This window comes from Macrotis lagotis, chromosome 3 (genome assembly GCF_037893015.1).
Source record: "Macrotis lagotis isolate mMagLag1 chromosome 3, bilby.v1.9.chrom.fasta, whole genome shotgun sequence".
NCBI lineage: Eukaryota > Metazoa > Chordata > Mammalia > Peramelemorphia > Peramelidae > Macrotis > Macrotis lagotis.
This window is the reverse complement of record NC_133660.1, coordinates 81472373-81484553: the sequence shown is the minus strand read 5'-3', so window position 1 is coordinate 81484553 and position 12181 is coordinate 81472373. Positions and strand designations below refer to the sequence as shown.

At 35.9% G+C, this 12181-nt stretch overlaps 1 protein-coding gene across 1 annotated transcript in view; it reads right to left on the bottom strand.

The window, feature by feature from the left end:
* LOC141517666 (ankyrin repeat and SOCS box protein 5-like) overlaps nucleotides 1-12046 on the bottom strand; it is a 54366-nt gene extending 42320 nt beyond the window's left edge. The window contains exon 1 of the mRNA XM_074228933.1: nucleotides 5864-12046. Within this exon, the coding sequence (XP_074085034.1) occupies nucleotides 5864-5918 (55 nt within the window). The 5' untranslated portion in view covers nucleotides 5919-12046. The remainder of the gene's footprint in view (nucleotides 1-5863) is intronic.
* Between the last annotated feature and the right edge of the window lie 135 nt (nucleotides 12047-12181).

Sequence of the window (12181 nt, the reverse complement as noted above, 5' to 3'; positions counted from 1 at the left end):
ACCTGGATCATACAACCACTATGCGACTAATTTGAACTCATCTTCCTGACTGCAAATCAAACCCTCTATTATGACACATTTATAAATACTTCACAGTCCTCTTTTCCACCATAGTTAAGTATTCTCTATCAATTCTATTAGATTCATCGATTTGATCTGACAGAAATTTATCATATTCCAGTGTTAAGGTTTATTTCACTAGTTCATCAAAAGAATTGTCCAAGAACAACCAAGAATATGTGAGTTCCTCATCTTGAATTTCCAGAGGAAGATCACTGGACCAGAGTTGTCAAATCTGAAGAAAAAATGGGGGCCACTAAATCATAGTTAATAATTCCCTACAGGTACATAGACTTAGAAAACCACATATTAGCATTATCTATGTTCTGTTATATTTTTATTATGTTAAATATTTTTCAATTTCATTTTAATCTGACCAATGTTGTGGGCCACATATTTGAAACCCTTTACTCTGGACTATATGTGTGTGTTTAGCAGTATCTCATGATAAAAGTTGCTGCCCCAGGTTGTTATGAAAGGGCCTAATTTCCTGTTTGCCTCTGGAGACAACCAACTTTATCCCAGGCAACCCAGGTGGTTGACTCAGATCTTTTTAACCCCAGTTAGATTCCACACAAAATATGGAATTATCAAAGGAATATTCAGGAAGAAGCAGTCGTCTTGGGCATGTTGCTGGAAATAGAATAGATTGTCTGTTGAGATGTGTAATTTTTGCCAGCCTAAATGACAGGTTGCTACTGCTCAGGACTCTTTTCCCCCTCCTTTTCTAGGCCCTTGTCCTCTTCCTTGTCTAGTACTCCAATGTTGCTAGCCTTCCAGAATCTCTTTATCCATTCCATCTCTTTTTAGTCTGAGAGAAATTATTTTTTCAGTAGCCCATGCAACCCATTGTGGTCACAAGTAGAAAGCCACAGTTTGGGATAAAGAGCATCTATATTTGCCCTTTTCCATTGATTAAAACATCCATAATCAGAGCTTCTAGCTCAAAATCATAGGCAGGAACAAGGTATCAATCTAGAAAAATGATACATTAAATGTTAATCTTTTATTGCACTTCTGCTGTATTTTATTGAAAAATCTAGATATACACCTTACTACTAAAGTTGGGGCAAATTCTTGTATCCTGGATAATTCTTGCCAACAATTTTATCAATTGGGGCACTGAACAAATCTGAATGAGGTACTTTTCCTTTGTTTGGCTAAAAACTAAACAAATTTTCACTGGAAAGTGGCATATTCCTACAGGGGTACCTCTCTACCCTCTAAAATGTAAGGACTATTCTGATAGTGTATCTAGAATAATCATATGCAAATAAGTACATACCTACATAAATACACATGCTAAGAAATAGGATATATGTCAGAATTCTTTCAGAGGCTAAATAAAACTGCAGACAAGCAAGAAACAATGGATTTAATTTAATTTATTAAGCCTTTCAGAAAGCCAATAACAAAGTCCTGTACCGAAAGTTAATTTAAAAATAGTTAACCCTCCAACAGGGAAGAGATCAAAGGAGAGAAACAAATGTTCTCAAAAGAATTGTGAACTATAAACAATCATATGAAAGATTGCTTTAAATCAATAACAACAGAAATGCAAATCAAAGCAACTCTGTGATTTCACCACACATTCAATAAATTGGCAAATATAAAAACAGATGGGAATAATCATTGATGGACTGAATTGCCATGGGATTTTTTGTAGAACAGTGAATTGGTTGACCCTTCTGGGTCAATTTTAGAATTGTAAAAATTGTAAAAATTGGGGCGGCTAGGTGGCGTAGTGGATAAAGCACTGGCCCTGGAATCAGGAGTACCTGGGTTCAAATCCGGTCTCAGACACTTAGTAATTACCTAGCTGTGTGGCCTTGGGCAAGCCACTTAACCCCGTTTGCCTTACAAAAAAATAAAAAAAAAACTAAAAAAAATTGTAAAAATCATAAAAACAAAGTGATTAAAATGATCATATTCTTTGACCTATATGCCCTAAAGAGGTTTAAAAAAGAACATTGCACAAAGTCTAAATTATTTGTATTACCAAAGAATTAGAAACAAAACATGACCATCGATTGGGACAAAACAAATCATGTAATGAAAACCTACCTTGTGATGAGAAACAGTGAATATAATGAATGCAGAGAAGCAAGGGAAGTCATGCAATGTGAAGAAAGTGGTACTAGGAAAACAATATGCCTAATGATTACAATATAAACTGAAAGAACAGTCAAAAAAAAATGAAACTCAGCATTGTGTAATTCATAATGATCAAACTTTGACCCTAGAGAAGAAAGGAGACAACCACCTTTTTGCATTCTTTACAGAGGTGAAGTAGGTTATGAATGTGGGACTTCGCATTAACCATCATTGTGGAACTGGGTTGTTATTTGTTGTTGTTTTTCCTTTATCTTTTTTGGGGGGGGTTCTATTTTTTTTTTTTACAAAGAATAACTTTGGGGAAAGCAGACCTACACTTAGAAACTCTGGAGAAATTCTGGAGATGTAATAGCAAAATTTATCAATAAAACAATTGTTTTCAATGTCTTTCAGTAGTGTCTGACGCTTCTTGACCCCATTTGGGGTTTTCTTGGCAAACATACTGGAGTGGTTTGCCATTTCTTTCTCCAGTTGATTTTATAAATAAAGCAAAAATAATTAAATGACTTGCCCAGGATCACCCAGCTGGTAAGCATCTGAAGCCAGATTTGAACTTAAGAGGAGGAGTCTTGCTGACTCTAGGTCTGCACTCAGTTCATGGCACCATCAGAGGGGAAAAAAAGGGAAATTCACCATACAAAGTCACTGTGAGATTTGGAGAATTAGGAAATTGTTTAATAGAAAACAAGAAAGAGAGAAATGTATATGCATTCAGTGAAAAAAAATGCATCTGATAGCAGACTTGAAGGACTGGTGTTGAGACCAATCTTGGTTATTATTCTTCATAAATGTGCTAGAATGAGTGGTGAGGTATTTAAGAGTGCAGATATCACTAAGCTTTGTCCAGTAATGACTTGTCAAGCTGATAGAGATAAATTGCGAGACAACTACTTGAGCTTCTTTCTAAAAGTAGGTAGAAAAGTGGCAGATAAACTTTAGTGGAGATAAATACATGATAATGCATTCATGAAAAGATAACCCAAATTGGAGTTTATAAACTGAGGTATTAGAACTCAGAAAAATTATAATCTGGGAATCTGGGTAAATTGAGAACATCAGACTAATGTGCTTCTCTGGCTAAAAATAATAGGTACTGGACCAGAGATTTCATTTATAAAGAAGTTTCTGGTGAAGAGTTTCCTGTGCCTAGGCAGGTCAGGGCTTTCCTGGAAACCTGCAGACCAGAAAAATGCCTGGAACCCAGAGAGGTTAAGTTTCCTGTCTAGGATCACACAGTGAGCATATATGCTAGAATCTGGGTTCTGAGCCATTTCTATCCAATTCTACAGATAGTCTCTGTCTGGCCAAAATGACTAATAAAATTCTGGGCATCCTCAGCAAAGTTCATGGCATCATATAATCATTGATCTAGAGTTGGAACCTCAAAAAAGTACAACCTTCTTATTTTATAGATAAGAAAACTGAGACTAGGGGTGGTTGAGTGACTTGCTCACAGACACATTTATAGTAAGATTTGTCATTATTGGTCAATAAAATTTGTGCAAATCTCCAAGGTGACAGGCAGTTACATTATAGCAAAAGTTTTGTTTTATTTTTTAAAAATAATATTATATGACTTTTAGGAAAACGAAACTTTGCTTCTCAAGAAATCATATCATTTTGTAGGGTTTGCTTTAATTGTTGAATTTATATATAGTCAATATTTGGTTTATTTGTAGATAAAAACAGAATTAGAGCAAGACATTATTTAAACATCAAAATAGTGAGAGATTCCTATTTTACCTGATGATTCCAAACTTTAGTTTGGGTGTGGTAGCATGTGGGAGAAATCATTCAGTTGGTACAGGGTTGTTTTCATTTGGGGTTTAGAAAACAGCCACATATTCAGAGTTAAGGAACCTCTATGAGGTGTTCTAATTCAATCAAACACGACTCCCTGTTTGATATTAATTGATTTGATAGTGGTGATGGTAGAGGGTCGGTGAGATCTAGGGTCTTCTTTGACACTATATATACTAGTGACTTGAATGGGGTGGGGGTGGGGGGAACAAGAATGTTTATCATCCAACAATTAGCCCTTGCCTCAGTCATTTATCTTTTACATAAAGGTTGCCTAGAAACTACAGTGACATTTCATGGTCCATGATACAGCTCTTATTTGTCCTTGATTTTGTATTTAATGAAAGGTAACAACTATCTGGTAAGTGGCAAATACAGATAATTTGATAATTATATTAATTATTTACTTGTATGACATTATATTGAAATAGAGGTAATAGGGCCATAGATATAAAGACTAGAAGAGAGATTATCCAGACCAACTCATTTTATAACTGAGGAAAGTAAGATTCAGAAAGTTAAATGGTATGTCCAAGGTCACATGAGCAGTTAAATGGAAGACCCCCAGATCCTCTATCTGCAGTGTCAAGCCTCACTGCACAGCACTGCTCTGTAGAAGGTTAACTTATTAGTAAGTACTTAGGGGCTATAAGTAAGAATCATTAATCATTATGAAAACTGATTTATAAAATCTTTAGGTAAATTAAAACTTTTTAAAAAACACAAGCAACAGATATGAAAGAAATGAAATCTAAAATGAAATTTAAGTTTAAAATAATTTGTATTATGTAAAGTGTACCTAATTTGTTCTTATTTTGAATTCTGTTACCATAAAAATGGCTATTGCAGATGAGAAATCTGTGTCCTATCCATGGTGAGCAAAATAGTTGGTCAATGCCAGCTGTCAGGAAAACAAAAAAATCTTATTTGCCTTTAAATGTCAGATGAGTTTTTCTATACATAAAGACTTCTTAAAAGTCTAAAAGGCTAAAAATTTATAATGGCACAAAGACTTTATGCAGACAGAATATATTGCTGTAAGACAGAAGATTTGAAAAACTTTGAAAATTTGAAAAACTTTGTTTTTAGATTTCTCAAACAATGCTGAGCCAAAAATTTGATCATATAAATGGTATGAGTAATCATACTATTAGGATCATAAAAGTCTTAATTTTGAAATACTCCTTTTTAAGATGAAAGATTTCTTGTTTAATGAACTATTATACCTTAGTATTTAATTCATCATATTTAATGCTAGAAGGGACTATAGAGATCATTGACCACCCCTCATTTTGCAGTCTAGGAACTGAGGACCACAGAGGCTTTGATTTACTCAAAGGACACAGAGATAGTATACAGAAGAACTAGGGTTCAAACAAGTTTTCTTTTAATCTTCAATCCATTTCTGGGGTGGTTCCCATACATTTATGAGGTTATGTTTCTTAGTGATGAAATTTCATCATGATCATGCTGCACAACAAGTAGCCCTTGAAAATTTTGAGGCAAAGACCTGGCAAGGCTCCATGAGACCAAGACAAAAGTCACTTTTGCAAAGTAGAACCTTGGAAATTTCCCTTCTCCTCAAAGCATTTTAACATCACCGGTAAATCAACCAGAATTTATTAAACAATTATTATGTGGTAGATCTTGGGAATACAAATAGGAAAATAAAGACTACTTCTCCCTTCAGGAAAATTATCTTCTACTATATTCTCTCCTCCTTTCTTACTGTGTCTGAGGAAGTCTAATAATTCTGACCTGATCTTTTAAACTTGTGCATTCATTTGATCCCAGAGAGTCCTATCTTCTCTAGAACTAGGTTCCAGCCAGCTTCCCCTCTGCTCCTATCTTCCCTTCAATCTCTCTCTCTCCAATGACTCTTTCCTACCTGAATACAAACATTCAGGTCTTCCCTTGATCCTTGTATTCCATCCAGTTACCATACCATCATCTTCCTGCTCCCCCGACTTCTTGAGTTGCCTCCACCTGTTGGATCCACTATCTTATCCCCCACCCTCTCAACTCAATATCTTGCAATATAGATTTCACCACTAGCAGTTCACTGAAATTTCTCTCCTCAATGTCACCAGTGACTTCATAACTGATCAATCCAATGGCCTTTATTCTGTCTTCATATTATTTTGTCCTCTTTACATCTTTTTACATTCTTGAACATTTGCTCTTCTGGTAACTTTCTCCTCCTTAGGCTTCCTAGACTTTGTATTCTGTCTCCTATTCTAATTGCACCTTTCTGTCTCCTTCAATAACTCCTTATCCTTTCCTGAATATTTATGGTGGTTATTTTCCAAAATTCAGTCCTTGGTTCCCCTGTTCTCTCCTCTGCAATTTCATTCACTCCTAAAGTTTCAACTATTATTTCTACATAAATGAGTTCCAAATCTTTTTTTAACCCTAACCAATTCCTTTCATGGACATCCTTTCTCCATTCCTGGAATGCACTCCTGCTTCACGGCCATCTCTTAGAATCTCATTTCCTTCAAGATCCATTTCAAAAGTCACCTTTACATGAAGCTTTTGCTCAGAATTCTCACAGTTGATAATGCCTTCTCCCAACCCCTCAAAAGTGACCTTGTATTTGTTTTATATATACATTCATGCTGTAAGGATAATTCTCTATACAGATTAAAGCCCCAGATCTAGTTTCTGTCACCCATCCAGTTCCTATGTTCAAATCTTTGTCATCTTAATTAAGATACCCTGGAGATTCTAAATTTTTTCTTGTAACTATCTCCATCTGTTTATTTTTACTAACACCCCCTACTCTCATTTCTAATGAAAGCCAATGTTACACTCTGCCTGAATTATTTCAGTTTGTCTAGGAAGATTTTTCTGCTTCTACTTCTATCTTCCCCAAATTATCCTTCATATATATTGCTACAGCACTGATCTTTTTATGCAGAAATTACCATGTCACTACTCTTCTCAGAAGAGTTTGATATTGCCTACTGAGTAAACTTCATTCCACACTCTGGTGTCACACTGTCTCTTTAACCTTTTCTAATATTGTTCCTTTCCACATAAAGTTCATTTAAAGTAAATTATTCACTATTTTTCCAATCCACGATTCGGCATATATGTTCTTTCAACAATGTTGATTATACTGAACAGGAGCTCTTCACTTCCTAACAGGTGGGTCTCCATGAGATGGCATGTTCAGAACACATCATTAGCTGTTGAGCTGGCCTTCTAATAATGAATCTCCCCATATTTTCTAAAGTTTTGTCTATATTTTCCTAAATACATTATTTGCTACAGTTAATGGTTTTAATCTTTTAGGAAACATAGGAATAGGAACAGAGCACAAAGATCAGCACAGTCACTTTCTTTACTGCAATTCTGGGGATTTATCTTCCTGATTATTTTGCAGCTAATAGGAAGTAAGTTTCTGTTTCCCCTTCCCCTTCCCCTCCCCCCAAAAGTATTGCATTGTATTTGTCAGTGCCATTAATCTTATCATTCAGAACATCTATATCCCCACAAAGAAAGCTTTGGTACATTTTAATAGGATCAACCCTTGAGATTAACCTGTACACACACATAGAGAAATACATAGAATCAAAAATAACTTCCTAAATCTTTTCCCTTTTTCCAGCTCTCTTGTTGGTACTGACAGTTTTTCAGTCATCCTGGCTGGATTCCTTGATTCTTCCCTTTCCCTCACCTGCCACATTCCATCAGCTGCAAATCCCATCTTTACATTGACTTTCACATTCTCTCCCCTCATCACTCTCCCTGCCAATTCTTTCTCTGGTTTCCATCTTTTTGGCCCTTCCCTACATACTCAACTACCACAGTAATCAGAACTCATGTGCTATGTCCCCCCATCCTCTTCTCAAATACTTTGAGTTATTTCTTAAGTTCAAGTAAATGTGATTTAAAGTCTTCTACATCCAACTTTAACCTACATCTCTAACTTTATTATACTAAGTCCTCTTCATGGCTCCAGCCAAATAGGACTCATCACTGTTCTATTTCATTATTCTCTTGATAGCCATCGTGGCAACTTGGCCCATTTCCTCCTTTGACTTCTGTCATTTTCTTTTCCTTTCCTAGACCATTTCCCTTGCCAGATCCCTGGATCAGTAGCACTTCCCACAGGGGGGAACAAAGTCCTTGCTACCCCATACTAGTCTATCCCCCTCCCCTAATTCACTAAGGCTTCTGGTTAATCAAGATTTTAGTACAGACCTTTTCACATGTGTATAGGATTTTATTTATTATGAGATCCTGGAGATCATGGGGAGCTATTGAAGTTTACTGAATGGAGGGATAAAGGGTGAGCAGGGTCAACATGATTAATCTTACCCTCTTCCAACTGAAGAAGTTCTGTCTGCTAAGTCCTCTGGGAATGGACTTTGTCCTCTCGGTTTAATGTTGTTTTGTTGTTTTTTTTTTTGTTTTAAGTTTTTGCAAGGCAGTGGGGTTAAGTGGCTTGCCCAAGGCCACACAGTTGGGTTAAGTGGCTTGCCCAAGGCCACACAGTTAGGTTTAGTGTCTGAGGCCAGATTTGAACTCAGGTACTCCTGACTCTAGGGCTGGTGCTCTATTCACTGTGCAACCTAGCCACCCCTGTTTAATGCTTCTTTGTCTTTGAATTAAAAGCCATTCTTTATGAGTAATGTTTGATGTCATATACTTCTGCTACATTTGTCTTCATTTTTTTCTTTTTAAACTGATTTTTTTGTGTACTATGGTATGTATGCACAAAATAATTGAACAACTTTTTTTCCCATCAGCCAATCAATCAACAAACATTTATTAGGTGCATACCCCTACACCAGTCACTATGCCAGGATCTGAAGATACCACAACAAAAATTAAACAATTCTTGCATTCAAGGAACTTATTCTGCGTAACTTATTCTGCGTATGTGTATGTGTGTGACCCTTGATGTATTGTTATATTTTGGAAAGTGATTATTAAATTAGGGTCTATGAAACTTGCTTTTTAAAAAAAAGTCTTGATAACTAAATTTCAATATTATTTCTATAAAGGGATTCTCAGGCTTCATTTACCAAACTGCCAAAAGCATCCAAGACACAAAACGGTCAATAACCACTTCTAAATTAAATGATCTCTAGGGTATTTTACATCTCTTTAAAAAAATTGTACAAACATTTATTTCTCTTCTCACTGTCCCCTCCCCATTTGGAAAACAAATGAATTAACAAACAAAAAAGAAACTTGCAGAAAAACAGTCTAGCAAAAAACAAATTTCCACATTGCCATATCCAAAAAAGAATGTCTCATTCTGGATTTTAAGTTCATCATCTTTATAACAGGAGGCAATATCCTGGATCCATATTCAGTTTTCCAGATGCCTAGTTTATTATTTGGTCAGAGTTCTAAAGTCTTTTAAAATATTTTCTCTATAATGTTGTCTTTGTGTAAATTGTCCTCTTAATTCTATTCACTTCATTCCCTATCAAATTAGAGAGTTTATGATGCACTTTCCCACCAGTTTTTACAGATTAGGGAAAAGTGAGCTCAAGGTTAGTGTGTGAATATTGTAAAAAATGTGACTCACAGCTCCTATTTGAAGGAAATCTTTTTCTGAATTTTTCCTTAAATATGGTTGAGCTTTCTAATGGGGGGGGGGGTCTTTGCTGGTCTAAATGTTGTCTTTCCTAAAAATATCTATTTGGTCCTTGGTGCTGATGCAAATACTGCCACCATCATTGATGTCTCCGGGATTATAGGAGACCCTTTGAATATCACAACACCAAGGTAAGTAGGAGGAAAGAATTGGTCTTCTATTCTTTTCCCCAAGTTATTTTCTCCCAGGGGTTGACTGGCACTGTACTCTCTTCTGCACTGGCTAGAAAATGAACTCTATGTTCCCAATTAGCTTCATATTTTATAGAAGATCCATGGGGCCCATGGCCAAATTTACTTGCTACTTCATTTCATCCAAGGACTTTACCTCCTTCTGCAAAACTGTTCAAGGACTTTTTCCACCTAATGATTGTTTCAAAAGGGACCTTTCTAGACTTTCTTCCTATCTACTTTCTTTTTCTGGCTGATTGATTCAATAGAGAAGTTGGTTCCTCTATAATAATGATGGCAGAGGTATGAAATATTTCTTTTACAATTGCATCATAAGATTTAGAGCTAGAATGGAGCTTAGAAGTCATCCTATATTTTAAGTGGAAATTCAGTTATTCAATTGTGAACTCATTTGGGATTTTCTTGGCAAAGATACTGGAGTGGTTTCCCATTTCTTTCTCCAGTTTATTTTCTAGATGAGGAAACTGAAGCAAACAAAAGTAAGTGACTTGCCCAGGATCACACAGTAAAGTATCTGTTGTTTTGTTGTCTTTCATTCCTGAAGAAGACCATGACAACAGGAGATGATGTCATGATAAGCACATGAATTGGATTTGAGTGAGGGGCTGCTGTGCTAAGTCACCAACCTCAGTTTCTCCTTTAGAGCCATCTGAGTCCAGTGACCAGATATGGATTAGGATGACTGGAGATGGCCCTGGATATGAGACAATCAAGATTAAGTGACTTGCTTGGAGTCATGCAACTAGTAAGGGTCAAGTATCTGAGGTTGAATTTGAACTCAGGTACTGCTGACTCCTTGGCTGATGCTGTGTCACCCAGCTGTCCCAAAAGTGTGGAAGATGAGGCCCCAAGTGGCTGAGTGATTACACAGTGTAGTAAGTAGAAGAATCAGAATATTCGGAATGAAGCTAGGTGACCCAAACTTTTTAATACTCAAATTTTACAGTTGTTTCAAGCAGAACATAGCTAGTTTTGATAATTACTATAATAATCATAAAAATAACATTTTATAAAGAAAAAAATAAGCTAAAGTCACTTTGTATTATTAACATATAAATAAGTTAGTATGTAACAAGGCCAGAGATAGAGAAGGAAATAAGAAATACAGAGATATTCTGAGTAATTAACAGTTGTCTAGTATTTACAGCACCTTTTTCTTTCTCTTCCAATTCCTTTTTCTCCCTTGCCCTTGTCACACACATACCCATCCATCTCTTCTCAGTATTCAGAATGACAATTAAAAGAAGGTCACAGATTAATACTTAGGATAAAGGCCTTGTGTGTTCTTTCCAAAGACAACAGCTGCTAGGAAAAAATTCAACTCATGCTATGAACAAGGACTTAATGTAATAATCATCTTCCATAGAAGACTGTCCCTCCCTAGAGCCCCAGACACAAATAGTTTTGTCACCACTGTCTATGGGTTTGGATGGTAGACAACAGATGATGAGATTGTTTTGAATGTTGATGTTTTTCTTAGAGAACTGGGTAATGATCACTGAAGTTTGATCCTCCTACATTGATAGGAACTCAATGTGAAAGCAAAAATCATAGGAAGCTAGAGGTTTCTTGTATGCTGGCTGCAACAAGGACTTTGCTCATGAGAACATAAATAGACTTCATTAGCAACCCCACTGGTTTTCCAGCATATGACTTGGTGTAATTTGACAGCTTCTAGGAAGTGTTCCACCCAACAGAAGGTCTGACCCTACACACTCTGCTACTGCTCTCTGGATTATTTCCTATGTGTTAAGAGTTCATGCTTTCCCTTTTTTTTTTCTTCTTTAAAATTTTAATCCTTTGATTAAGCAGCAAGCATATTACTCTTTTAGGCCAAACATTGCTTAAATCAAAACAAACAAACAAACAAACAAACAAATAAATAAATAAAAGAAAAAAAGGAGATGGGAGTAGGGAAAGACTTGCAAAGTATTTACATAATATGCAAAGCACATAATAAAAAGACATTTCACTATATACATTGTCATGTTACTACTGAAGCTAAGATTCCCCTACATGTGCTCTAATGTATGCAAATCAAATTATGGCATATCCCTCAGATGCAGCACCTTGGCCCAAGTCTGGGAAAGAACATATTTTTAACTGAATCACAAAGTACTAAGAAGCTTGATAGATGCTGGTGTGACCAACTTAACTGACACACTTCACATACTGTATACTGAAGTTCTATTGACTAGACAAGACAAAAAAAGTTGCAAAGATATAGTGTGCACATTTGTGAGTCAGTCTAATACTTAACAAAAACAGTTTAGATGCCTTCCCCTTAAGACACTGTAACAGTCTCCAACTTATGTTCAAAATGCTCTAAGTGGATTCTTTTAAATTAAAAATTTGAAGCACAGATTTCATCTGGTTCTATTAGAAGATCAGGACTTTT